Source organism: Sciurus vulgaris, assembly GCF_902686455.1.
Source record: "Sciurus vulgaris genome assembly, chromosome: 7".
NCBI lineage: Eukaryota > Metazoa > Chordata > Mammalia > Rodentia > Sciuridae > Sciurus > Sciurus vulgaris.
Window position 1 is genome coordinate 35,402,426 of NC_136467.1, and position 24,871 is coordinate 35,427,296.

At 37.3% G+C, this 24,871-nt stretch overlaps 1 protein-coding gene across 7 annotated transcripts in view; it reads right to left on the reverse strand.

Moving 5' to 3' along the window:
* Positions 1-24,871, reverse strand: part of L3MBTL3 (L3MBTL histone methyl-lysine binding protein 3) — a 286,629-nt gene that overhangs the window by 194,149 nt on the left and 67,609 nt on the right. For all 7 annotated transcript variants that reach the window (XM_079148191.1, XM_079148190.1, XM_079148189.1 and 4 more), the window contains 4 exons: positions 23,815-23,925; positions 14,946-15,060; positions 13,193-13,295; positions 3,688-3,837 (listed from right to left, as the gene is read on the reverse strand). In XM_079148191.1, coding sequence (XP_079004317.1) covers positions 3,688-3,837; positions 13,193-13,295; positions 14,946-15,060; positions 23,815-23,925 — 479 coding nt within the window. The remainder of the gene's footprint in view (positions 1-3,687; positions 3,838-13,192; positions 13,296-14,945; positions 15,061-23,814; positions 23,926-24,871) is intronic.

Consider the following 24,871-nt stretch of genomic DNA (forward strand, 5'->3'; position numbering starts at 1 on the left):
TAAAACCTGAGTGAGAAATTACATCCAGTGAGAAATTATTGTGGGAAAAGAAGAGATAAGATCATCTGATATCACATGAATCATCTTATTTAAGTTATCTATCCAGAGTATGACCTAGGAATATAAAAGGAATTGTCTGGCCAAGCTTTTGTTCCAAAGGAACAAAAGAAATACAGGTTGAACACTCCCAATCCAAATATCTGAAATCTGAAATCTCCAAAATATGAAACTTCTTGAACAATTTTAGAGCATTTCATAGTAGAGATGCTCAACTGGGAAAGTCTATGTAAATATGCCAAAATCTGAAATGCTTCTGATCTCAAGCATTTTGGATAAGGGATATGCAACTGTGTTACAGAACAATTGTTGAACTCCTCTTTCAACCACATTAACAAAAATTAACATTTATGCTGGGCGTGGTGGTGAATGCTTGTAATCCCAGCAGTTCAGGAGACTGAGGCAGGAGAATCTCAAGTTTAAAGCCAGTCTCAGCAACTTATGGAGGCCCTCAACAACTTAGTGAGACCCTGTCTTAAAATAAAACATTTAAGGGGCTGGGAATGTGTCTCAGTGGTTAAGCAATCCTGGATTTAATCCCTGGTACCAAAACACACACACACACACACATACACACACACACACACACACACACACACACACATAACCACTAATATTTATAAAGGGCTTTTTACTTATTAATCGAATTGTAAGAGTTTTATATTATATTTACATTTTTCATCTCATATAATCCTCACAATCTCTGAGGTTAATAACATTTAAGGAGCAGTTCGTCTTCTCCCAGGAAGTAGGGAAGCCAAGATTTAACTAAGCAGGGCCCTATGCTTTCAATCACCAAGTTATGATCCTTTTCTATGGAGGAAAAGAAACAACAACAAAAAACGCTGTGATGTGCTCTTACAGTGCTGGACCTAAACTATTTATTGGTTTGCTCCTTAGATCTGCATCAGAGAAATACTTAATCTTTTTTTTCTTTTTTTTATTAGTGCATTATAATTATGTATGATAGTGGAAATCACTGTTGCACACTTGTACATGCATACAATATGACAATTCACTTTGGGTCAACTGTGTTCCCCAACATCCCCTCCCTTCCCTTTCTCCCCGTGCTCCATGGTGCCTTTTCTGTACTTTACTGATCTCCCTTCTATTTTCACGAGATTTCCTCTCACCCTTTTTTCCTTTTGCTTCTCTAGCTTCCTCAAATGAGAGAAAACATACAACCCTTGACTTCCTGAGTTTGGCTTATTTTGCTCAACATAATGCTCTCCAGTTCCATCCATTTACCTGTAAATGACATAATTTCATTCTTCTTTATGGTTGAATAAAACTCCATGGTACATATAAATATGCACCATGGAGTTTTTTGTATGTTTATGTATTCCACATTTTATGTATTCCACATTATGTATGTCACATTAAATATATCAAATTATATATACGCACATATGTATATATACATACATTACATCACATTTTTTTAACCCATTCATCCATTGATGGACAGACACCTAGGCTGGTTCCATAGTTTTGGCTCTTGTGAACTGTACTACTATAAACATGGTATGCATATATTGCTACAGTGTGCTGATAATTCTTTAGGATAAATATTGAATAATGGTATAGCTGAGTCATATGGTGATTCCACTCCTAGTCTTTTGAGGAAACTCCATACTCATTTCCATAGTGGTTTTACTAATTTACAATCCCACTGACAGTGTATAAGTGTCCCTTTCCCCCCACATCCTCCCCAGCATTTATTATTATCTATATTCTTAATGGCTGCCAATCTGACTGGAGTGAGATGAAATCTCATTATAGCTTTGATTTGCAGAGAAATACCTAAGTTTAAAAGCTACATTAAGAGATGGTCATGCTTAGAGCCTAATGGCAGAAAGGTAAGTGTTAAAGTTGGACGAGGAGAAAACCTAAGAAAGTTTAGTAGCATTAGCTCTTTCGGGGCAATGCCTGTAGTTCCAGTGACTCAGGAGACTGAGGCAGGAGGATGGCATGTTTAAGGCCAGCTTTGGCAACTTAGTGAGACCCTGCTTCAAAATAAAAAAAAAAGGGCAGGGAGGCAGTTCAGTGGTAGAGTGCCCCTTGGTTCTATTCCCAGCATCACAAAATAAATAAATAACTAAATAAATACATAAATAGGGAAGCACTGAACAGAAAAGGGCTTACGTCACTGAGAGTGTTTACTCGGGGAACTAATACTGAGAAAAATATCTAGAAGAAACAAGAACCATCATTATATAATACCTAGCATAGTACCAAAAATGTTCAATAAATATTTTTTAATATATCAATAATAATTTACTTTCAGAAAAGTTTAACTTTTCCACCAGGAATTATAGAAGCTCTTAATCAATATGAGATTACTTACTTCCTCTAGGCTTTAAGTGATTAAACTCTTCTTAATTAAGCAAAAAATTTATAATCCTATGTGCATTCCTGAATATATTCCAAGTAATCCTATTTCATGTATAATTGTAGTGTGCCAGTTAAGAACAAATAAATAAATAGAAGGAAGACAAATAGAGCAGAGGAAGGGGGTCGTTGGGGGAGGTGGGTAAGGAAACGGGAAGTACTGGGGAATGAAATGGAGCAAATTATGTTATGTCCATATGTGAAAATGTCACAATAAACCCCAATATTATGCATAATTATCATGCACCAATAAAAACATAATAAAATATAAACATTTTTTAAAAAATTGATCATCTTTATCATCTTTTCTATTCTAACCTCGTTATATTACTGATTTGCTATAGGTGGACTTTTCTTATTGTTTCTTGTTTAGGTGGGAAGAAATGAGAAGTAAAGTAAAATTCTACATAACTAACTAGCAACAAAGTCCCTGAGGAAGCTCTTTCACATTTCCTGTATATTAAAACTGCAGCTTTGGCCAAAGTCAATGCAACAAGTGAATTGAGAAGATGTAATTAAAGCAAGTGAGCACGTCTAAATCCTGAAGAACAGGGCTTCAGGGTCTCTACGGAAAAGGATCAAATCCTATGACAAGCAGAGTCCTGCCCCTATTTTTCCTCCCTGCTTGACAGCAGTCACTGCTGCTCTGTCATTATCCTCCCACAAGTTAGACAGGGACAAATCTGCCACTTTCATCATAATGGAATAAGACACTTGAAAATTATTGAAACACACACACAATTCAAAGCAAAACAAGTAGTTACATAACATGCTCAGGATCTTCCTGAAAAGAAAGAAATGCACTGGGAAAGAAATGGAAGACCATTTCTTTATCTCTCAAAGACAGTGTTTCCAGCTTAGAGCTACACTAAAATTAGGGTTTTTTTGTTTTTGTTTTTTGTTTTTTTTTGAAATGGGGGTCAACCCAGCCTTGAACTCCTAAGCTCAAGCCATCTCCATCTCCCCAGTACCTGGGACTACAGGTATGTGCCACCACAGCAAGATTTGTGTTAAGTTTAAGAAGAAGACACAAAGACTCTGATCTCTTGGGAAAATGTGAGTCAGGACAGAAGAGGGGGAGCTGTCAGGCACTGAACCCTAAGTATATCATTTCACATAATGAAATGCATTTTCAACAATTCTCAAGAAAACACTACCATAGAACATAAAACGTCGAACATAGGCAACCTCTTCAATCAGAGTGTTTCCCAACAACACAAACATCATCGTTTTAATTACCTGATTTCAGGAGATGAAGAGCTTTCATTCGTGTCTGTCCTTTTATTTCTTGGAAATGATGGGCTAGCTGGAGGCATCTCACCACTTAAGCGGTCTGGGAAAATGCGGTCTTTATTCAAATTGATTTCTGAATAGGGACAGTTGGCAGCACTAGCAGATTAAAAGAAAAGAACATTTCCATTAGACCCATACTTATTTCTTTCAATTAAATGACAGGCTACAGAGTACAAAATTCCAAATTTGAACTGACGATGGTGTATGTGTATATATATATATACACACACACACACACACACACACATATATATGTTTATATGTATGATTAGACCTATAGTATGAAATACTGTATCTTTAAAACATAATTTAGGTAGAATCTGATAGAAAATATGCCTTCGCAATAGATTCTTAAGAAGCAATATGCAGCAATCTTTGAAACTGAGCAATGGTCACTGAAGGATTCTCTTTGTACTATTCAAGGGTAGGGCCGTGTAAATCTCTGAGAACGAATGCTTAAAGACATCCCAGGAGAGCTGGTGAGAGAGGTGGGAGAGACTGATCTGGTCAATGGGGCACATCTGCTTCCTAAGGGGATCCTCCAGGCTCCAGACAGTTAAGAGCTCTTTAATTTCCTTTGTAATAGTTGCTGCCTCCAAGGGAGGGAGGACACCCTATAGAACATTCCCATCCCCAGTCCTGCACCTATAGCTAATGTAGTCAACACACATCATCTATAGTTAATGCCAGCAGTCACTGCTGCTCTGTCATTATCCTCCCACAAGTTAGACAGGGACACATCTGCCACTTTCATCATAATGTCCCTAAAGTGAAAAAAGGGACCAGAAGCCAACTTGGATAACCACCCATCTAGTTCCCTCCTCTTCCCTCTTTGTCTGCAGGAGAGTTCTCAGGTCTGATGGTGGTGATGGTTCCTATTATCTAAGCAGAGGAAATCAAAGTCATTAATTGTTAATTTAACACTAGTTAGTAGACATCCGTGCCTGGGCCTCAGCATTCCAGTCTCCAAAACGAGTGGGGAACCCTATATCTCACTGACCTCTCCAACTAACTGCCTGTCTTGACTGTTTATATGAAGCCCTCTGACCCCCCAATCCTCACCCTGGAGTTCTGAGAATGGAACTCAGGGCCTCCTGGGAATCCTGATGCTAGGCAAATGCTTCTGCCACCGAGTACAGCCCCAGCCCAGGAAGTTTTCTTAAATCTGGAAATGGTTTTCTCCTTAGGTAAATTATATTCATGCCTTATGCGTTCTTTTCTTCAGTTCAGGTGATAGTGACAATGTTGATAATTATCCAGGGGAAATATTAAACAGTACAAATCTACCTTCTACCAAGAGAATCTGGTACATACGCCTGAAAAGAAAGAAGAGTTTTTGCTACCAGGTAATTCTCATAATGGCCTATAAAATTTATCACTGATAACTTGTAAGAAAAAAATGCAACCTTTATTTCATTTAACTGCATGCTACTCTACACTGGTTAAGCAAAAGAAGAAAGTAAATAACATCTGATCATGTGTTGATATAAATTCACCCATTAACTATTAACCCAACAATAACAAAGCAATAGCCAGTAATATTTATGGAGCATTTACTATAGATGAAGCACTGTGTTAAGTGATTCTCATGCTACATTTTGCTTAATTTTCCCAACACCCTATAAAGAAAGCATTTCATGAGACACACTATGGTTTAAAAAGTTCAGTAGCTTCAGTCTTGATTATTTCAATCATTTGTTCAGTAAGCACAATATCTATTATGTGCTAAATACCTTTCCAGGTCTTGGAAATACAATAGAAAACAAAGGGCTAGATCCCTGATCTCATGGAGTTGATATTCTAGGGTGAGATGGACAATGCACAGTCATACAAATACATTACAGAACTCCACATTAGGATCAATGCCATGAAGAAAGTAAAACCCTATGACACAGGAGAGGATGTGAGGTCTCCAGGGAGGAGCAGCATCTGGCAGGGCCCTAATGGTCAGGAAGTAGCAGCTCAGTTCACTCTTAAGGGAGAGTGTGGTTGAGGATGTGGGAAGTAAAGCCAGGTGTTTGAGTGAGAGAGACCAGCTAGGCCAGCACGTGAGAGTGAGATGAACCAGGAGATGCAGACAGGGTGAGGATGACACAGGCCCAGCAGTCTGCAGTCACGGGGACAAATTTTTACTTTGGGTTTATTTGGAACCTCTAGGAGATCTTCTGATAAGGGAATGATAGGGTTTAACTTAAAATTTAAAAGATCACTCAGGATGCCTTGTGGTTAGATTTCAAAGGGACAGAACTGGAGCAAGGTAGGCATTTAAGAGTAAAAACACGATGGTGACAAGGATATGTGTGGCTGCAATTGAGGAAAAATGAAAAGGACCATCACAGTATCTTCTGTGATTCCAAGATGACCTGTGAATGAACAGGGGATGGCCCGGGTATAAAGGAAGGGTTTGAAAACAGCCTTTAAGTTTCTGGCTTGAAGAACCGGTGGTAACAGAGATGCCACTTTTTTCTTTTTAATTGTTTGTTCTATTTAGTTAGACAAGACAGCAGAATGCATTTTGATTCATTGTATATAAATGGGGTACAACTTTTCATTTCTCTGGTTGTACACGATGTAGAGTCACACCATTTGTGTAATCATATGTGTACATAGGGTAAAGATGTTTGTCTCATTCCACCATTTTTCCTTCCCCCAGCCCCCTCCCTCCCCTCATTTCCCTCTACACAATCCAAAGTTCTTCCATTCTTCCCTTACCTGCAGATCCCCGCCTCCGCCTGCCCACCTGTTATGTATCAGCATCCACTTTTTAGAAAAAAACATTTGGCCTTTGGTTTTTGGGGATTGGTTTACAGAGATACTACTTCTTTCTTTTTCTGAGATAAGAAGGACTAGGGAGAAGTAGATTTGGGGCAATCTCAGGAATTAAAGAATGGTTATTAGCCATCCAAATAGAAACACTACTTGCCCAAGGTCACACAGTGATGAAGTAGCTCACCAGAATGAGCACTCTGTTTTATTCATCTTGCTGAGAAGAGGAACAGAGGCAAGTTGGACAATCAGGCTCGGGCAGAAAGCAGGGTGCACCAGCATGGTCCCTTGGAACGGTCAGCAGAGGACGGGGCTCCTGGGCTGCAATATTCATGCCACTGACCTCAAGCTCCCCGCAACACCTTCACCTGTTCCTCAGTTTCACAGTGGTGCAGAAGCCAAGTCTGACTTGCCTTCACACCTCTCCTCAAGATGGAAAACCCAGACGGCAGCAACCAACTGGGTCACGTGGGTGTTCTGCCCGAGGAAAGAACCATCCTCCTCCCTTGGGGCTCCTGATTTTAGACAGAATCCAAATGTCTGCCAGGTGTTTCTACTCAGATATCCTAGATCACCTAATAATAGACATGTTTAAAACCAAAATCTATCATCTCCAGTGAAACCTGCTCTCTGTCCTCCATTCCAGAAGAGTAAAAACACAACTAGCTCCTCCTGCTGCTCCTGTTCTCCTTTTCTGACAAAGAAATTAACCTGCCTCAGATCTTAGCCATCGCTGGTTCCATTCTATTCTTTGTTCCTCATATTATATATTTTTTTTGCAAATTTATCTACTTGAATTTTCTGACAACAGAAGAAAAAAAAAAATTCAAAGATGATGTTTTGGTTTGACAGTGTGCTGCTAATCCTAGAATAACACAATCATCAAGTTTCACTTATTGTTAAGCTGGTGGCTTTGCAATTAGTGAATAAGAGTGTGTGTGTGCTTACCCTGGAATGTGATGGGATACAAAGCAAGTGAAGAACACAGAGGTCCTGTTCCCAGCCCCATCAACCCCCAACAATGCGAAGACTTGCAGGATTCTTGGATGGTTGGGCCCCCAACGAAACACCACAGGCACAGTGTAGATGACTTACATTGCATGCTCTTCAGGGCAGGACTTTCTTTTTTTGTTGAATAAATGAAGGAAGAATGGACGTTTCTTGATCACCTTATGTAAACTTGGGTAGCCAAGAGAAAAGCAGGAGTGCTGGTCAGATGATGCGTATCATCTAAATCTCTCTTTCTCTCTCTCTTCTCTCTCTCTCTCTTTTTTTTTTTTTTTTTTTTTGGACAAGAGATTGCCAGAGTCAGAAAGGAATTTCAAAACTCTCAAGTCAAAGTAGGAAAACTAACCACAGTCCTCAGCAGAGATTTACTAATGAGCAGGTAAAGACCATCCCCCCAGGGAGCCCTGTGATGATCAGCTCTAGACTTTACACTGACCCTTTCTCTTCTTTTGAGCTGTGAGAAAAATAAAAAAAAATGCCTGCACACCATCCATTCTGCCTGCTACTCTGGGGTGGAGAGGAATGCCAGCTGGCTCCTGAAGCAGGAGGTGATACAGAAATGCCACCAAATACAAGCATGCCGCAGCCACAGGGGATGGCATGCTGCAGGAGAAAGCAGGAAGCCTGGTTCTGAACGCTCTCGCTGCTTTGCCCACCTCTCAGTAAGGATCAAGCACAACTTCCCAGGCTACTTCTTTATCAGCCTCAGTAAACTGAGAATGACATCAACAATGACCCCAATGGGCACCTTACCAGGCTAGGCGCTTTACTTATCTTACCTAACTCATCTCTCACAACCCTGGAAGTAGTTCCTACTACAATGTTCATTGTGCAGATGTAGAAACTGAGGTTTGGAGAGGGGAACTGGGCAGTGTCACTCGATTAGTTCTTGGAGTTAGATCATGAGCTCTGGCTGTCTCTTAATTGCTGTACCATATGGGGAAAGTGCTTTGCAATACTGAACAATTTTCTTATTGCTAATACATGGCAATGAAACTGATGTGAAAGTACTATCTTCTAGCACGGAGCTGTGATCTGCTCCCTAGACATATGCAACTCAAACGTACTACACACTTACTACATGCCAGGTACTGTTCCGAGCACTTTATCACAGCCTCCTCTTAATCAAATACAACTGTCACCTGTTTCACAAATAAGGACACTGGCACAGAGAGATGAAGCACTGGCTCAAGGTCACAGAGCTCTTACCTGATGCCTTTCAAGGCAAGCCAACATACAGACGTATGCCATGTATTTAACGACCTCATCCACCCACATTAATTACCTCTTAGAATAAGAACTATACTGCATTTCACAGATGATCATGTTTTCATGGAATTAGGGTCCTATGTCTCCTGCTAAAGGAGCACCAGAGGTTGTGATTTGTATCACATTAGAAATGCTGAGTATTCTGTTTAATAATTCTTCTGTAATGTATAAATATGTTATTATTTTTAAAACTATGAAAACTTACTGTGCTGATTCAAAGAGTTAGGTTCTCATAATACATATAATGATTTCTAGTTTTTCATGTATTAAGATCCTAGTGACAAAACGTTAGTAAGGTTTGATTCATCAAACACGTGTGTATTATTCCATTATGGGCACACACACACATATTGATACGACTCTTCACCATCATGCAATTCTTCACAGCAGAGAGATAAAATATAGGATTACATTGTTATCTCCTGTAAGGGCTTCATTAGACTGCACCCAGGTCCATTAGCAAATTATTCTATATCAGTCATTTAGACAAATACTTGCCTAATGGTGCCTCTCAGGGGGCTGTTTTTCCTAGAAAACACTGGTCCACTCATTAGGTAAGGTGAAAGAACCACCTTACTCACTACTTTCCACTGCCACTTTAAAAACTTTTATAACTGTAAATATATTTATTTAAACAGCCAGGCAAGATCTCTAGTTTAAATGCTCCCATGATCATTCCCACACTCTGTCCTGACCAAAACACAAGATAGGCTCTATCAGGCAACTGTGTTTTGCAAGAGAGCTTGGCAGTGAAGAGCAGAGACACAGATACCCTTCAGGGCTGGGCTGAATCCTGCTTCTTCCAACACACCATTCTGGGCACTCCCTTAGGCACCAAACCACAGCCTCCTCATCCATAAGGTGGTGCCTAATTCACAGACTTGCTGAGCAGATTAAATGAGGTCACACATGAGTCCTTAGACCAGTTGTGGTAAGTCCCTGTTGCATCTTAACCAATCACTGCTGTTAATGCTCTCTTACTAGGGGATTAGAATCAAGTAATAGGGCTATGAATATCCCTAGGGAACACGACACCCACATCTGACACTCTCACTGATCATTTTTATTTCAACATTATAAAAAGGTCACATTCTCAAACTTCATTACTGAGATGTATGTTCTGTTTCTAACACTTCTTGGATCAAATTCAATTTGTAATCTTCAGAGATGGTAGCAACAAATGCTAGTCAAAACACAGTCTTTTGCTTATGTGCTCATAAAACTGACTATTCTTGCTAAAAGAGCATCTTTCCTTGTTATCTAAGCAAAGAATGCATGTTTTGATTTATGCAGTTTCTCAGTAAATTAATCCAAAGAGAATTTTCTCATTATGTTTTCCTAAACGCAGCATTCTTTGCAAGGACGAAAATAAGTGCCAGTGAAATGAACCTTTCAAAGAATATCCATGATGCAGCAAGCTATTCCATGAGTCTACTAAAGAAATGGGAAGCAGGCTGGGCCTTTTAAGGATTAATATCCTGCCAGAAAAAGAGCACTGAGCGTTGAAAATAGGACAGCCTCGTCAGGGAGCCTAAGAAAACCCAGTACAAAGGCTGAGAAGAGCAGAGGGCACTTGTGCCGAAGCTGGGGCCTCCCTCCTGTTCTGTGAATTGTGTTCCTCTGTCCAGAGGCCCCTGACCACCAATTCTGCCCACAGCACGGAATCTGCTAGCTACACCCTGTATGACAAGAAAATGAAAAGAGCTGTTCATCAAGGCTGATCTTCTCAGCCCTAAGTATACTTCTGCCTCTTCGTCAAGAAAAGGAGTAATTCTCCAGAACCATTCCAACCATGCTGGAAGAGTTTCTTTACCACATATCCCCATAAACTCATCCATGTATCTCATAATTCCTCCTTTCTCTGAACAAGCACAACACTACATCTGTGAAGAAATGCCCTAAGATAACCACTGGAACTGTGAAATGGGAGTGCCCCCACTGGGGACCCTCAAGATCCACTACACACTTGGGCCCAGGTGGTCCTGAAAAGTGGCTGGGCTATCTGGGAGCAGACATGACTGTCACACAGACCTTACCATGACAGCAAACCTCCTACTCAGACCTAAACACTGCTAAAGACTATGAGCATTGCTGTGAGGTGGGTTTTTTTGTTTGTTTGTTTTTCCAGTGCTGGGGATTTGAACCCAGGGCCTTGTGCTTGTGAGGCAAGCACTCTACCACCTGAGCTATATCCCCAGCCCAAGGTGAGTTTTTTTTTTTTTTTCCCCCAGAAGACCAAATAAAAATTCAATTGTATCCCAACAACATACTGTCAGTATTCGCCTGTTTTGTTTTTTTTTTTTTTTTCTTTCTTTCTTTCTTTCTTCTTTTCCTTCACAATTTAAGCAAATTGCCTTTAGTACAATGAACATCATGAGACTGTATAGTGGTAAGGTAAATGTGACAGAGCTTCAACATTAATTACTGTTTTGTATCTTACATTTTAATTAAATTGTGTACAGCTTTCTAGTTCCATCAGTGCATGAGTCTTTGAAGGTTGGGGAGATGACAATTCACGGAGTAGTGCCTTGACAAGCAGCCAGAGGGGAGTGGTAAAGAATACAGAGCCTCGAGCTACACTGTGCTCTCACCAAACCAGTGGTAAGGCAAGTTTGAAACCTGTCTAGTGTCTCAGTGGCCCCCCAGCTCTGGTGTCATTGAGTTGTTCTGAAAGCTATTGTGTAGAGCAATTAGAGCAATCCTTGCACACAGTAAACAAATGCTTGATAAGCGTTCATTGTTCTAACTGCTGCTCACAAATATTTATTGACTATGCAATGGATATTTAGCATGCTCATGAATTATTTCTGGTATTTAGACTTATATAATGCCTGACAAATAATCCAGTTCCCTTCACTAGGCAATATTTAATAACTTCTAAGATGTAGTATTTTAAATTCAGTTTGAATTAATACAGTAAGTTTTGGTCTGCAGCAATTTCAGCAATAAAAAAGGATTGTTAAATGGATATTTGCAAATCATCATCCTACATTCAAACTTTTTATTCTGGAATACACCAACCCTCATAAAAAATTAGGGAGGAGTACTGCAAAAAAAAAAGATAAGCAGGATTGGAGGTTACAGAGATGAAAGAAAAAAGGAAACTATATCAAGGTGAAAATAATTATACCAATCTTGCAATTCCTATTAAAACTTGGAAGAAGAGTAGAACATTTTCAGAAATTTTAAAGGCCTAGATTCACAACCTCTACAAACTTGGAAAACTAGATAAACAATTTTTCACACTAGGTGATTCAATAACACGTGTTTACAACACACTGACAAACTATTATTTTAATACACACTAAATGGGTGATGCTTTTGTTCCTTAAAAGTTCCAGTTAAATAACAAGAATTTACTGGTATTTCAATAATATTTTGAAATGTCTACAAAGATCCCCAAATTAGCCAAATAATAACATCAAATTTAAATGTAGAGGCCAGTGTGATGGTTCATGCCTGTAATCCCAGCAGCTCAGGAGGCTGAGGCAGGAGGATTGCAAGTTCAAAGCCAGCTTCAGCAAGAGGGAGGCACTAATAAGCAACCCACTGAGACCCTATTTCTACATAAAATACAAAATAGGGCTGGGGATGTGGCTCAATCATCAAGTGTCCCTGAGTTCAATCCCTAATACCCACCCCCCAAAAAATTGAAAATGTAGAGACTAGTTTCCTTTTTTAGTTAGTCATGAGTAAGAGAAAAATATTGAAAAAAACACTTCTCATCTCCACTTTCTCATGTTTGATTATATTTGTGCCTTTTTGTGATCTTCACTGCTCATCTATAATAATCTAATCTCTCATTATTCAAACTGTCAAGTCACCCAATCACATAATATTCTACCAAAGTAATTTCAACAGGGCCCCTTCTCATTACTAATGGTAAACTTAACATAACTAGAAGTCACACATGTGTAAAACAAGCCAGATTGCCACAAGTCAAATAGCTAGAGTAAATCTATTTTAAACCACAAATGCATTTTTCTCTCAGCAAGATTTAACTTCAGATATATGTTTCAATTTTACATAGTCACCATGGTAACCACATTTCTTATGGATCTAAATTTAAAATTAGTTCACATCTATTAGTACAGAAGGAAATCATTATACACACACACACACACACAAAACACATACATACATACGTGTAATAAGCAGCCATCATACAACCCTGTAAGAAATTGTCATATGAAGGGGTGGGGGTGTAGCTCGGTAGTATAGCACTTGACTAGCACATGTGAGACACTGGGTTCAATCCTCAGCACCACATAAAAATAAATAAATAAAATAAAGGTATTGTGTCCATCTACAACTGAGGGGGAAAAAAAAAACAGAAAGAGAGACACGGATATTAAAAAAGAAAGAAAGAAAATTGTCATGTGAATAGTAGTGAGCACTGAGCACTTACCTGTGAGGACCCAGGTGCCTGGCTCTCTTAAAATGGCCAATCCCTTTACATCCTGGGGTTGAGCATCCACCATGTTCTGAAGCTTCCATTAACTCTAATGGGCCTTAAAATAAAATTAAAAAAAAAAAAAAAAAAAGGGACAAAAAGTTAAGCAGACATCTGTAAGAATTAAATGTTTAGGATCAGAACAGGGGAAGAAAAAAAGTCCCTAAAAATCCAATTTTTGAATCAACATATACAAACAGTAATACAAGCAGATTCTAAAAAAGTTAAAATATCTTAAGTCTCTGTTTTCAAAGGGTTTTCTCTATGACTTCATTCACATGATGTATCTATCTTTAATAGTGAAAGGGTAAACCCTGATCTCTTTCAGAACATCATAAATTATGTAAAATACCCAAATCTTAATGAGAAAATTTTAAACAATTTTTATCAAATAGATTATATGATTTACATAGAAAACTCACACTCTGTGAAAACTTCAAATACTATGTAACAATATGGGATAAGGGTTACAAACCTCCTTTCTGGCTCTTCTCTGCATTTCCCACTCTCATCTGGGCCACAAAGAGAAGCTTTACCCTCCCTAATGTGACTGTAAGCATTCAGATTCAATCTATACGTGTGTATGCACATATATCAAGCTTCTGGTTTTATTTTGCCACATAAAAGGTACAATACAGATGTGTACTACTCTGAAACACTCTCCTTTGGTTTTTAACTTATCTTATAAATCTTCCTGTGGCAACATTAATATTCTTCATGACTGTTGTACAGTGTCTGCAGTATGGTACACCACAATTTATTTAACCAATGTTTCCAAGTTTTGTTATTTCAGATATGCTACAATGAATACCATGTACCTGTTTTGTGCCCTTAAGCAGTTTATAAGCAGTATCCAGAAGTGAAGTGAATAAAGAACACTGAGTTTAAAAAAACCAACTATAGTATGTCATATTTCCTATATTTTTTCTTACAAGTTATTTATCCTCCTCCAAAACTGAGATGATATGTTAAGTTCTCTCTGTTCATCTTTCTTTAAAAATTGAATTAAATTCAAACATTTACTGAGATAACTGTAGATTCACACATAGTTCTAAGTAATAATACAGAGGAAGATCTTTTACACTGCCCAGTTTCTCCCAGTGGTAACATTTTGCAAAACTATACTATAAAGTCCCTATTATGGTTGACATGTTAAATTTAGATATTCTGACAAATCATCTTCCAAAAATGTAGTGTGTGTGTGTGTGTGTGTGTGTGTGTGTGTGTGTGTATACTGTATATATTTTTTGTTGTTATTGGATTTTGTGTATTTGTTTATTTGTTTTGGTAGTACTGGGGATTGAACCCCGGGGCATTCTATCACCAAGGTACAACCCCTAGCTCTTAATTTTGAAATAGGGTTTCAGAAAGTTGCTGAGGCTGGCTTTGAACTTGCGACTTCTCCTGCCGTCAGCTTCCTAAGTTTCGGGGATTACAGGCATGAGTTGCCTCACTGGGCAGTACTAATTTTAGAAAGCAATGTTTACTTCTTAATAAAAGCAAAAGAATATCCAAACAAACTTTTTCAGGCACTACTTCTTTTCCTTTAAGTTTTTGTGACTATGATAATTAAAAATTTAATAAAAAAAGAATTATAGAGAGTAGAAACATACAGTAGAGAGAAAAAGAGAAGGGAAAGGGGTTTTAAATTATGCATGCTACAAAAGAAAATGGAAATATTTGTTTAAGTTATCCTCATGTCTCTTACTCAAGGGAGGCTGAAGAGGATGTCCAGTTTTGGAACACCAGCCCACGGGGTGAATGTCAGGAGAATCTGCATCTATCCAGTAGTCATAGCAACCATTCCAGCCATCAAAGTGAACCTGGAAAAGAGAAGAACATTAACAGTCACAAAAATTCCTACGGTAGAAGTTCTGCCCACAGCATAAATGTATGTATCCTCTCCTAACTTACAGATTTGATGCCCAATTAATCATTTCAGTTATTCACAGCGTGAAACAAAAGGCCCTTTAGATACCTTCAAGATAGTATCTAAACAGTAAGTGCCAAAGGATTCTGAACATCAGTTCTATAGTTATACTGTGTGTATCTTTCAACATTATGAGCAACATGATTACAGAAACTATTACAGCATCTTCCTATGTTCTACATCAAACACTCATAAATACTGTTTAAACAATTGGAAAAATCAGGGAAGGAAACAAGAGGACACAGGAGGGAAAAGTGTAGTAGAAGACCTTCCAAGTAGATGTTAAGTGAGGTTTAAAAAAGAAAAATTAAATATCCTACTGTAAATAAATCCAATGTACAAAATACCTCTCCATCAAATGCATTTTTAAATATCTTTTTTTTTTCTTATAAATCACTACAACGTCTCCCAAAGATATAAAGAGCAGTGTTGTCGACTTTATTGATCACCATGTGAAAGGGCAGCTGGTCTTTCAGTCAATGTCACTAGGAATCAGTTACATCTTCTAGGTAGAATATATTTTTTTCATATTTTAAGATGAAAGGAAATACTGAAACACCTTATATACTTTACCTTTTCTGCCCACTGATTTCTTTTTTAAAGTCTACTAATCTCTCACTCCTTCTAAGGCAATATATGCCAAATGGATTAAAAATTCAAATATTAAAAGTTGAACAATAAACACTGCAGAAAAAGCAGAGTGAATTTTATTTGTGATCATTTCAAGTCACCAAATTCAAACCCATTAAAAAAAAAAAAGTCTAATCACTCTGATTACATAAGAGATGTAAAGCTTCAGAATGGCAAATATTACCACAACAAGATGGAAGACCCACAAGAAACTCAAAAAATACACAAGCTACACAGGTAATCAGGCACCTTCTTCCTTAATTTATTAAAACATCATATATCAAAATAAAAAGATAAAAATTCCAACAGAAATATTACAGATACAAATGATTCATTATCAAGAAAATAAATATTAGTGGCTGGTAAACGAATGAAGGCATAATTTCACTTAAAACTAAAAAAACTACAAATTAAAGCCACAAGATGCAATTCTTTACCACCTTGCCAAAAATAAAAATGCTCACATTTTGGTGATTCTTACAGCTGGTTAAGTATGAAAATAAACAGGCACTCCCACAGACTGCTGATAGGAGCGTTAACTGGTGAGACATTTCTGAGAGCTATTTCGCAAAAACAATCAACATGTGAAATACATCATCATTAACTTGATCACCTTAGCAAAACTGCTTGTAATAGAAAACAACTGAAAGTAACCAGATGATCCACTAGCAGAATGGCTAAATAAATTATGGTATGTTCACAGGATAAATATTATGCAATTATTAAAAGTACATATTTATGGGTTCAAAATAATGTCCTCTGCAATGAATTCACTTTCTCCAGTTTAAAAAATAGTTTTCCTACATTCAAAGTCTCACAGAATTCCATGCCTGAAAGAAATCACAGAATCTCAACAAGGAAAAGAGACAAATACTAATTACTTAGCTACAGTCATACAGCCAGTTAGAAGGAATAACTAGATCTAGAATTCAAGAATCAGAAATAAAATCATTCATCATTCACATACACTGAATATAAAACAGCACTCACAGTTCACTCAAAACCACCCTTTCCTCTGATCAAAAATAACGTTCAAATAACATTAAGAATGACATTCATGACAATTTTCTGAAAAAACAAATTTGTAACATCAATTCTACTAACAAATGAGCTATCATAACATGACATTATAAGTTTTAAGAATTCTGATTTTCGATTCATCAGAGTAGATCATCTTTGTTTTACTAGACATGAAACTCCAATTATTCTGATCTTGCCATCCCTAGATTCTTTCTTTTACATAGGAATGAATGTTAACATAACTCATGCTCCCTTAATTATAAACAAGTAAAGTTCATAAAATTTAGTATCTGCCTCTAGTTAGTGAGCTCAGTCCTCAACAAGATAAGTGATTCTCCACCCTGGATACACACCAGAATTATTTATGAATACTGAGGAGAAAAGAGAAAAGGAAGGAAAAAGAAAAAGGCAGAACCACCCTGAGGTTCTCACTCCCCAGGTCTGACTCAGGTTCTGTGCTCCTGTATGCCATTTACTAAACTTCTTAGTAGCTTTGATGTGCAGTCAGAATTGAGAACCACTGGCCTTAAGTAGGACATTACCATATGGCAGTACAGTCTCCAAAAATCTTGACAGCAACACAGATCAAAGAGTATTTTTTTTTAATTTTCCTCAAGTATCAATAAAAATAATGTTTATGTTGAGGCTATTATATCTAGTGATACCACATCCTTTCCGAGTTTTAATCTAAACTGACATCTCAGTCTGGCAATTTAAAGGTGATCTAAGATTAATATACACAAGACACTGAAGACAGATCTAATACCATCTACAAACTGTGCTCGTAGGCAATCTGGAGCCTTTTAGAAGTTGAAGTTTCAGGTATAAAATTTAGTTTAGATATCAAGAACGAATGCATTCAGAAATATACTACCAGGTTAATATAAATATGCACAAAAGTATATTAATCTTAACATTCTAACTTTGAAGGCTAAATTTAAAAACCATTAAAGAAGTCTGTATAGTTTCATTTCATCCTTGGAAACTTTTAAGACTTCAGTCTGTAGCATATTAAGAGGTTTTTAACAAACGAAAACATCACGTTACAGAAATGTTTAGTAATCGTTTTTCTCTTACTGGGTACTACTTTGAAATAAAGCCAAAGGCCTAAAAGAACAGCAGCAGAGAAAGACACATAAACATATAACATAAACAATTAAAATTTTTACAAACACAAAAGAGAAACATAAAATTATTCCCACACTATTCCATTATAACAATCATAAATAAAAATAACTCAGCAACACTGTTGAATAGATTATTATGGACCAAAACAGAACAGATCATTTAACTGTTTAAAATTATAGTTTAGGAAACTGGATACATTTTTCACCTAGAAGTATAACTTGAATCCTTTATAAAAACTATGTACAGTAACAATTTCAAGATTAAAAGTTAATATTTTAGAAAGCACACTATTTCTTTAAAAAAAAAAAAAAAAAATTGGCCAGCTTTTGTTCAAGTGAAAGGCAACTCAGTAAAACACATTTAAGACCCAGGCACTTACCTCCAGTCTCTCCTGAAATTAAATATGCTTGAAAAGGTATCAACCCACAAGGACTAACAAAAAACGAAAGTAGCTGATAATTGGGAAATGAGAATGATGAATTTGGGAGGAAAAAACAGGTGAAGGAGTGTCGACCTTCTTAGGAGAGTGGATGGACTGAAACTCAGGTGCCTAGGGAGGGCTCAGAACAGAGGCCATTCCATTCCCCAAAGAAGCCAAGAAGGACTCAGTCTGGACGCCACAGGTGGGTGAAGAGGAAGGTCTCAAAAAGGCCAAGACTGGTTCCCAGTCTGAATATGGGCTGGTTAGAACCCTAGATCTGCTCCTCCACCCCACCCACAAAGCAAAGCCCTTTTCGGCCACCCTGCAAAAGAGCAAAGGTTGGCTTTCTAGAGAAATACAGTCACGAACTCCAGGACGAGGGCATGTGGCAAAATGCAACATGGATAGTCCCACCCGGCAGCAGCTGGGTCAGCCTTCCCCTGGCTGCAGAAACTGAGAGGTTCCAGATGCCAACAGGGGGACCTCCCTGGGAGAAGCCTGCCTCTTTGCTTCCTATGCCACGGTTAAACCCACCAGTCAACAGAGGATTTCCCCTTTATCCATGGTTTTGCTTTCTATGGTTTCAGTTATCTTAGGTAAGGTGGTCTGAAAATGTTAAAATGGAAAATTCTATATTTTAAAAAAGAGAGGGAGAGAGAGAAACCACATTCACATAACTTCTATTATAAGATCTTATTATTACTGTTCTATTTTACCACTAAGTATTGTTATTAATCTCTTATGTAGTTTATAAATTTATAAACTACATCACAAATATATACATATGGGAGTGTGTGTGTGTATGTGTGTGTGTACACGTGGGCGTGTGCACACCCACAGTGTTCAGTACTATCTGCCTCCAGACCGCCACTGGGGGTCTTGAAACAAATCCCCACAGATATGAGAAGCAACTCTAAGTCTACCCATGAAAGCAGCTAGTGTATCGTACCTTTTTCTTAATATAAACAGAATCAAGGATCACTGGACATTTGAGGAGAGCCAATGAAAGCAGAGGCCATGCTAATTAAGAAAGAAATTTGGAGGAAATAAGTAAGGAACAGAAGAAAAACCATCAGTTGTATCCTCAGATTAAAAAAGCAATAATAGGACAGGATATAAAAAGAGATCCTATTTGAAAAGGAAGAGGGACTAGAAAATAAGACAAAAAAAACCTTAAAAAAATCACAGGTATACTTAAAAATGAAATAGAAGGTTTGGAAAATAGACTCAGTATTGAAAAGCAAATAGAATTTTAAAAGAGAGGGGGGTGCACAAGAAAGTAAGTAGTCAATTCAGTACAGTACCAGAGTACCAGAATAGCAGGACTTCCAGAAAGAGAACAGAGAGAAGCAGCAGCTGTCAAAACAACAACAGGAGAACATTTCCAGAAACTGAAGGACATAAGTTCTATGTTGAAAATGCACAAGTACTCTGCCTAAGGAACAGACCCTTGCAACGAGGCAGCCACCACGAAGCCTCAGAACACCAGGGAGGCAGAGAGGAACATAATCCAAACAGGTGGAATCAGAATGGCCCTAGGTGTGCCGAGCAAAATGCCAAGACTGAGAGAAAGGCAGAACAATGCTTGTAACACCCAATCAGAAACAGCTCTCTCCCCACAACATCTCACCTAGTCACAACACAAGTCAAACACATAGCTGGTATACATTGGCATCTTCAGACATGCAAGAAGTCAAAAATATCCACTTCACACATACCCTTTCTTAGGAAGACACAAAAAGACATGATTCATCAAGATAAGTGTACACAAAGAAAAACAAAGCGTGCGACTATAACTTTTGAGATTTTCAGGAAAATGAAATATAACTTAGTGTGTCAGCAAAAAGAAGTCCCGGGCTGACACTATATCCACTCAAGAGGTGGCTGCTGAGCTGTAGGGAAAAGAGTTCAAGGAAACAGAGACAGACAGAAAAACACACTGGAGCTTTTGACTCAAAACACAGATATTGGAACATTTGTTTAAAATTTCATGAGGAGGTGGATGATTTTTAAAAAATAAAACAAACTATGAAGAGATTATTGATGCCAAGAAAAACAAAAAGTTTTAAGGAAAGACTACTTGGCACAGTAGTACTTAATAAGAAGAGTGAAGAAAAAAAAGGAAAAGAAAAGAAAACAAACCAATGTTGTATTGCTGAAAGAAAAAGGGAAAATAAGAATGGCATAAGATCTAAATCCTGTTGGTGGGGCTGTAAATTAGTATAACTGCTGTGGAAATCAGTATGGAGGCTCCTCAAAAGATTATGCATGAAACCCCAATATGGCCCAGTTCTACCACTCTTGGGTATCTATCCTAAAGAATTAAAGTCACCACATTATAGCTCACAATAGCCAAACTTGGAACTGGCCTAGGTATCCATCAATGGATGAGTGGATAAAGAAAATGTAGTGTATTATGTATATGTATATATATGTATATGTATATATATATATATATGTACACACACACACACACACACACACACACACACACACAGGAGAGTTTTATTCAGCCATAAGGAAAAATGAAATCACATCATTTGCAGGAAAATGGATGGAACCAGAGACCATCATGTTAAGTAAAATAAGTCAAACTCAGAAGGCAAAGAGTCATATGTTTTCTCTCAAATGTGGAAGCTACAGAGGAAAATGGGAAACAAAGGTAGGGGTGGATCTCCTAAATATCAAAGAGAGATCAGTAGAAGAAAGGGACCAAAGAGTGGGGGACAGGCAGGAAGGGGGGAATGCTAGGTGTGGTTTTGGTCAAATTATGTTGTTATGTGTGTGCATGTATGAATATGTAATGACAAATCCCATCAACATGTACAACTATAATGCACCAGTAAAAATGTGGGAAAAAATCTAAATCCTGAGCTATCATAACAGGAAGCAAAGAAGCCATATTTAAAACTGATGAACTGGGAAATGCCAGGATATATATTATTTTAGAAAACTGGAGATAAAACTTCATAAGCAACAACTAAGTGCTGAAAGTTCCTAGGGACTGGGGAGGGATGGAGGACGACTGTATTATGTTCTGTTACAAAACGTAAATATAGCAGAACAGTCCTGAATGTTTTTCATCAAGATCATCTGATAAAATATCAGATTTTTAAAACTTTTTACTATAATAGCTCAAAGTGTGAAATATTATATACTGTTAAACTTAAAGGTTGATTTTTAAGACTTGATTTTATTCCTGAGAAACTTAAAATAATAAGCTACACTAATAACTTAAGTCTAATTTTACTCTTCTTTTTCTTCCTTCATGAGAAAAAGAATAAGCTTTCCTGCTCTCTATTACCTCTTATATTATTAGAAAAACTCCTACTGCTGAAACCTTTAATATTTTTACAGCCTCTGATGAATTTGGAACTGAGTCACTGTCCCTGTTTACTGACCTTTAAAGGTGATGATAAACATCAACATATTTGTAGAGGGTTCACCTTCAGCTGTGACATTCACTCTAGTAATTATGAAAGGTAATCTTCAACTGTACAGCTCACAGCCAGTTCTTTTTTGGGTGTCAAGTACTGACCAGGATGTTGTTTTAGAGGGATGATTTGCTCCAAGTAAAGAACTGGATTCTAGTCCAAACCTCTCCTGTTAACTATCCTCTACTTTAGAGTGTTGGACATCTCTGTGTCAAAATTTTCTCACATGTGAAATCAGAGAGTTGACCTAATTTTTTTTTTAATCAGATAGTAATATATGTTCCTGAAACCAATATAGAAAAACCATTAACAAGAGAAACCTGATGATTTATTAGTCTCAGCACCTTGAGACAAACACTGTTATTACTGCTGTTATTTTTCAGAACTGTTTATATAACCATTCTTTAGAAGAAAAAAATAAATCATATATTATAATGTTAAACTTGAATTTTTTTACTTTCCAATATGAAACATGCATCTGAAATACTTCATTGTAACATCACATAGATGTAATTTATCTTGCTATAGGTGACTTGTGTTGTCCTCAGTGTTAAATACTGTACCCAGAATAGCTGAACTGTATGGGAGCTTCTGTTGTTGCATATTTCTTTTAGTTATTCCCAAAAATAAATTCCTATGACTGAAATTCTTTAAAGAATAAACAATATTCTAAGATTCTAATGCCAAAACTGTTTTTCACAACACCTGGGATACTTTTATTCCTACCAGCCATTATGTGAGAACCTAAACTAAAAACAGTTAAATTTTTCAATTCTGTGCAAACAGACTTATAAAGATAGTACCATGCTTAATTCCGCATTTGTGATAACTAGTCTATATTATTTTTAAAAATACTTCTATGTCTAAAATATTGATTTCTTTAAGACTTACATCACAACCAAGCACAACTGATAAGAAAATGCACTTGAAAATGATTATTAACACAGGCCTTGCATTATTTCTAAAATTTTCACCAATGATACATGATTAATTATATAACCTTAAGTAAAGGGAACTAAACATTAAAATTTCTATTTTATTTAAATACTACATGTGTATAGTTTTTCATGTTATTTGAAAATTTATTTTCTCATACATTATCTCATTAGTTAGTGGAGGATGTGATTATCTTTTTAAAATGAGCATACATTTAAGGCTCATATAGCATGGAACTGAGATTTAGTTCTGCTATAGCCAGTAATGAATAAAGTAATTCATTTAATCTTTCTGAGTCTCTGCCTCATCAATAAAATAAGGATGACAGCACACATCCCCCACGTTGCAATTACTACAAATGTCAACTAATGCGAGAACACTGCTACCCTGTAAAATGCCGTGTACGATGAATGTCTTGCTGTTGTAACTATTATTATCCTAACAGCAATGCCAAACAATCCTGTGAAGGAAGAAAATGGATACTGTTCTGGTTGAAAAGGGAAGTAAATGCTGAAGGCAGAAACAGATGAGGCCTTCAAACAGATGAGGGTTCCCAACCTGGAACCCTGCTCACGTGCACCAGCTTGCCCCAACAAACTGAACCCACCCTCCCCAACAATTGCTTGCCCTGTAAGAGGCATCTGAGTTTTATGACTCAGCCTCAAAAAAATCCATTTTTATTTATCAAGCTATTTCTTTATTTGTCCTATATTCAAAGACAGGATATTCTTCTGGAACAACTACAATCTAATGCACCTCACAAGAAACATTATACTTCAATTATTTTCAGAAAAGCATACTACTGGAGAATGAAGATGTTTTCTTCTGAACAGCACATTGTTGTATCTACTTTTCTCCAAATACTCAAAACCTTAAATTGTCACTCACGATTAAAGAGAAAATACCTTAGGTAGATTAAAGGAAAAACCTGGATGAATGCTGATTTCCCAAGAAGCATTGTCACACTTTGCATATTCCTACTGTTTAATTTACAGGACTTTTACAAGTGTCTTCTGAAGTTTCCAGGCAAGGCAACTTGTAACAAAAGCCAAAACCAAAGCACACAGAGAGTACTTACTTTTATTCGGTGATCATCCGTGTCTGCGACAGTTGCGACTCTAATAAACATGGGGTTTCTTTTGTCTACAACCTCAAGCTTCATTTTTTTCTGGAATCCATGTGGAGGTTTCTGCCACAACAAAAATGTTATCAGAGATTCAGAGGAAGAGCAGGTGGACTCAATGTTACAAAGAATAAGAAATAGATGAGCTATTTCCAGCTTTTTAAACTCTCAAGTTCCCAGATGGGCTCTGCACAGCACCTTTTCCTATCAAAAAACACAATCCCAAGGGCACATGCAAGAGAAACAGCCCAAGTGCCTAGCTGAGGAGTGAGCAGGAAAGGCTGAAGCAAACATATTTTACTTTTTTGATTAGCTATAGGGAAGATGATTATTTTTTTCTCTCATTAGCTGGAGGTGTCTTAGCAAAATTCAGCAAGCATAAAATCTGATATTAAAAAGGGGAGGAAAAACATTAAAGTGGCTGAGACAAGACACCAAGACTAGTAAGTGCTAATGAGGGCAAAAAGCAGAAGATAGCTTCAAACAAGAAAAAAAAAAAAGAAAAGAAAGAAAGAAAATTAGTAAGATGGAATAGATCCTATAGGACAGGAATGGAAAAAGGGGAACCCAGAGCTACCTACACCTCAACATCCCACAAACATATGAGACTCTGGAGAAGTTACAGGCAGCAGAAGGCAAGGGGATGGTTTGGCATGGTGCAGGACCATACACCATGGCTTATGTTTTCTAAGCTTCTGGTCCCTCTTCGGTAAAATGGGTATAATGAAAGTATTGCTCTAAAAATTAAATGTGAAAATCATGCAAAAGTTACAGAGTAAGCAACACAAAACACTTAAAGGTCAAACTCAAGATATCTTAGTTTTCTCTCTGATATGACACTAGACATGTAGGCTGATCCTCTGTAATTTTAACCAGTTTAAAAAGCAAGGTACAATGCAGCTTTGCATTGTGTTAGAATCCCTGAAAATTAGAGAACAGAGAAAAATTCACAAATACAACATGTTGGTCTAAATATTATTCCTTTTTAAATCCTGAATTTACTATCATATGG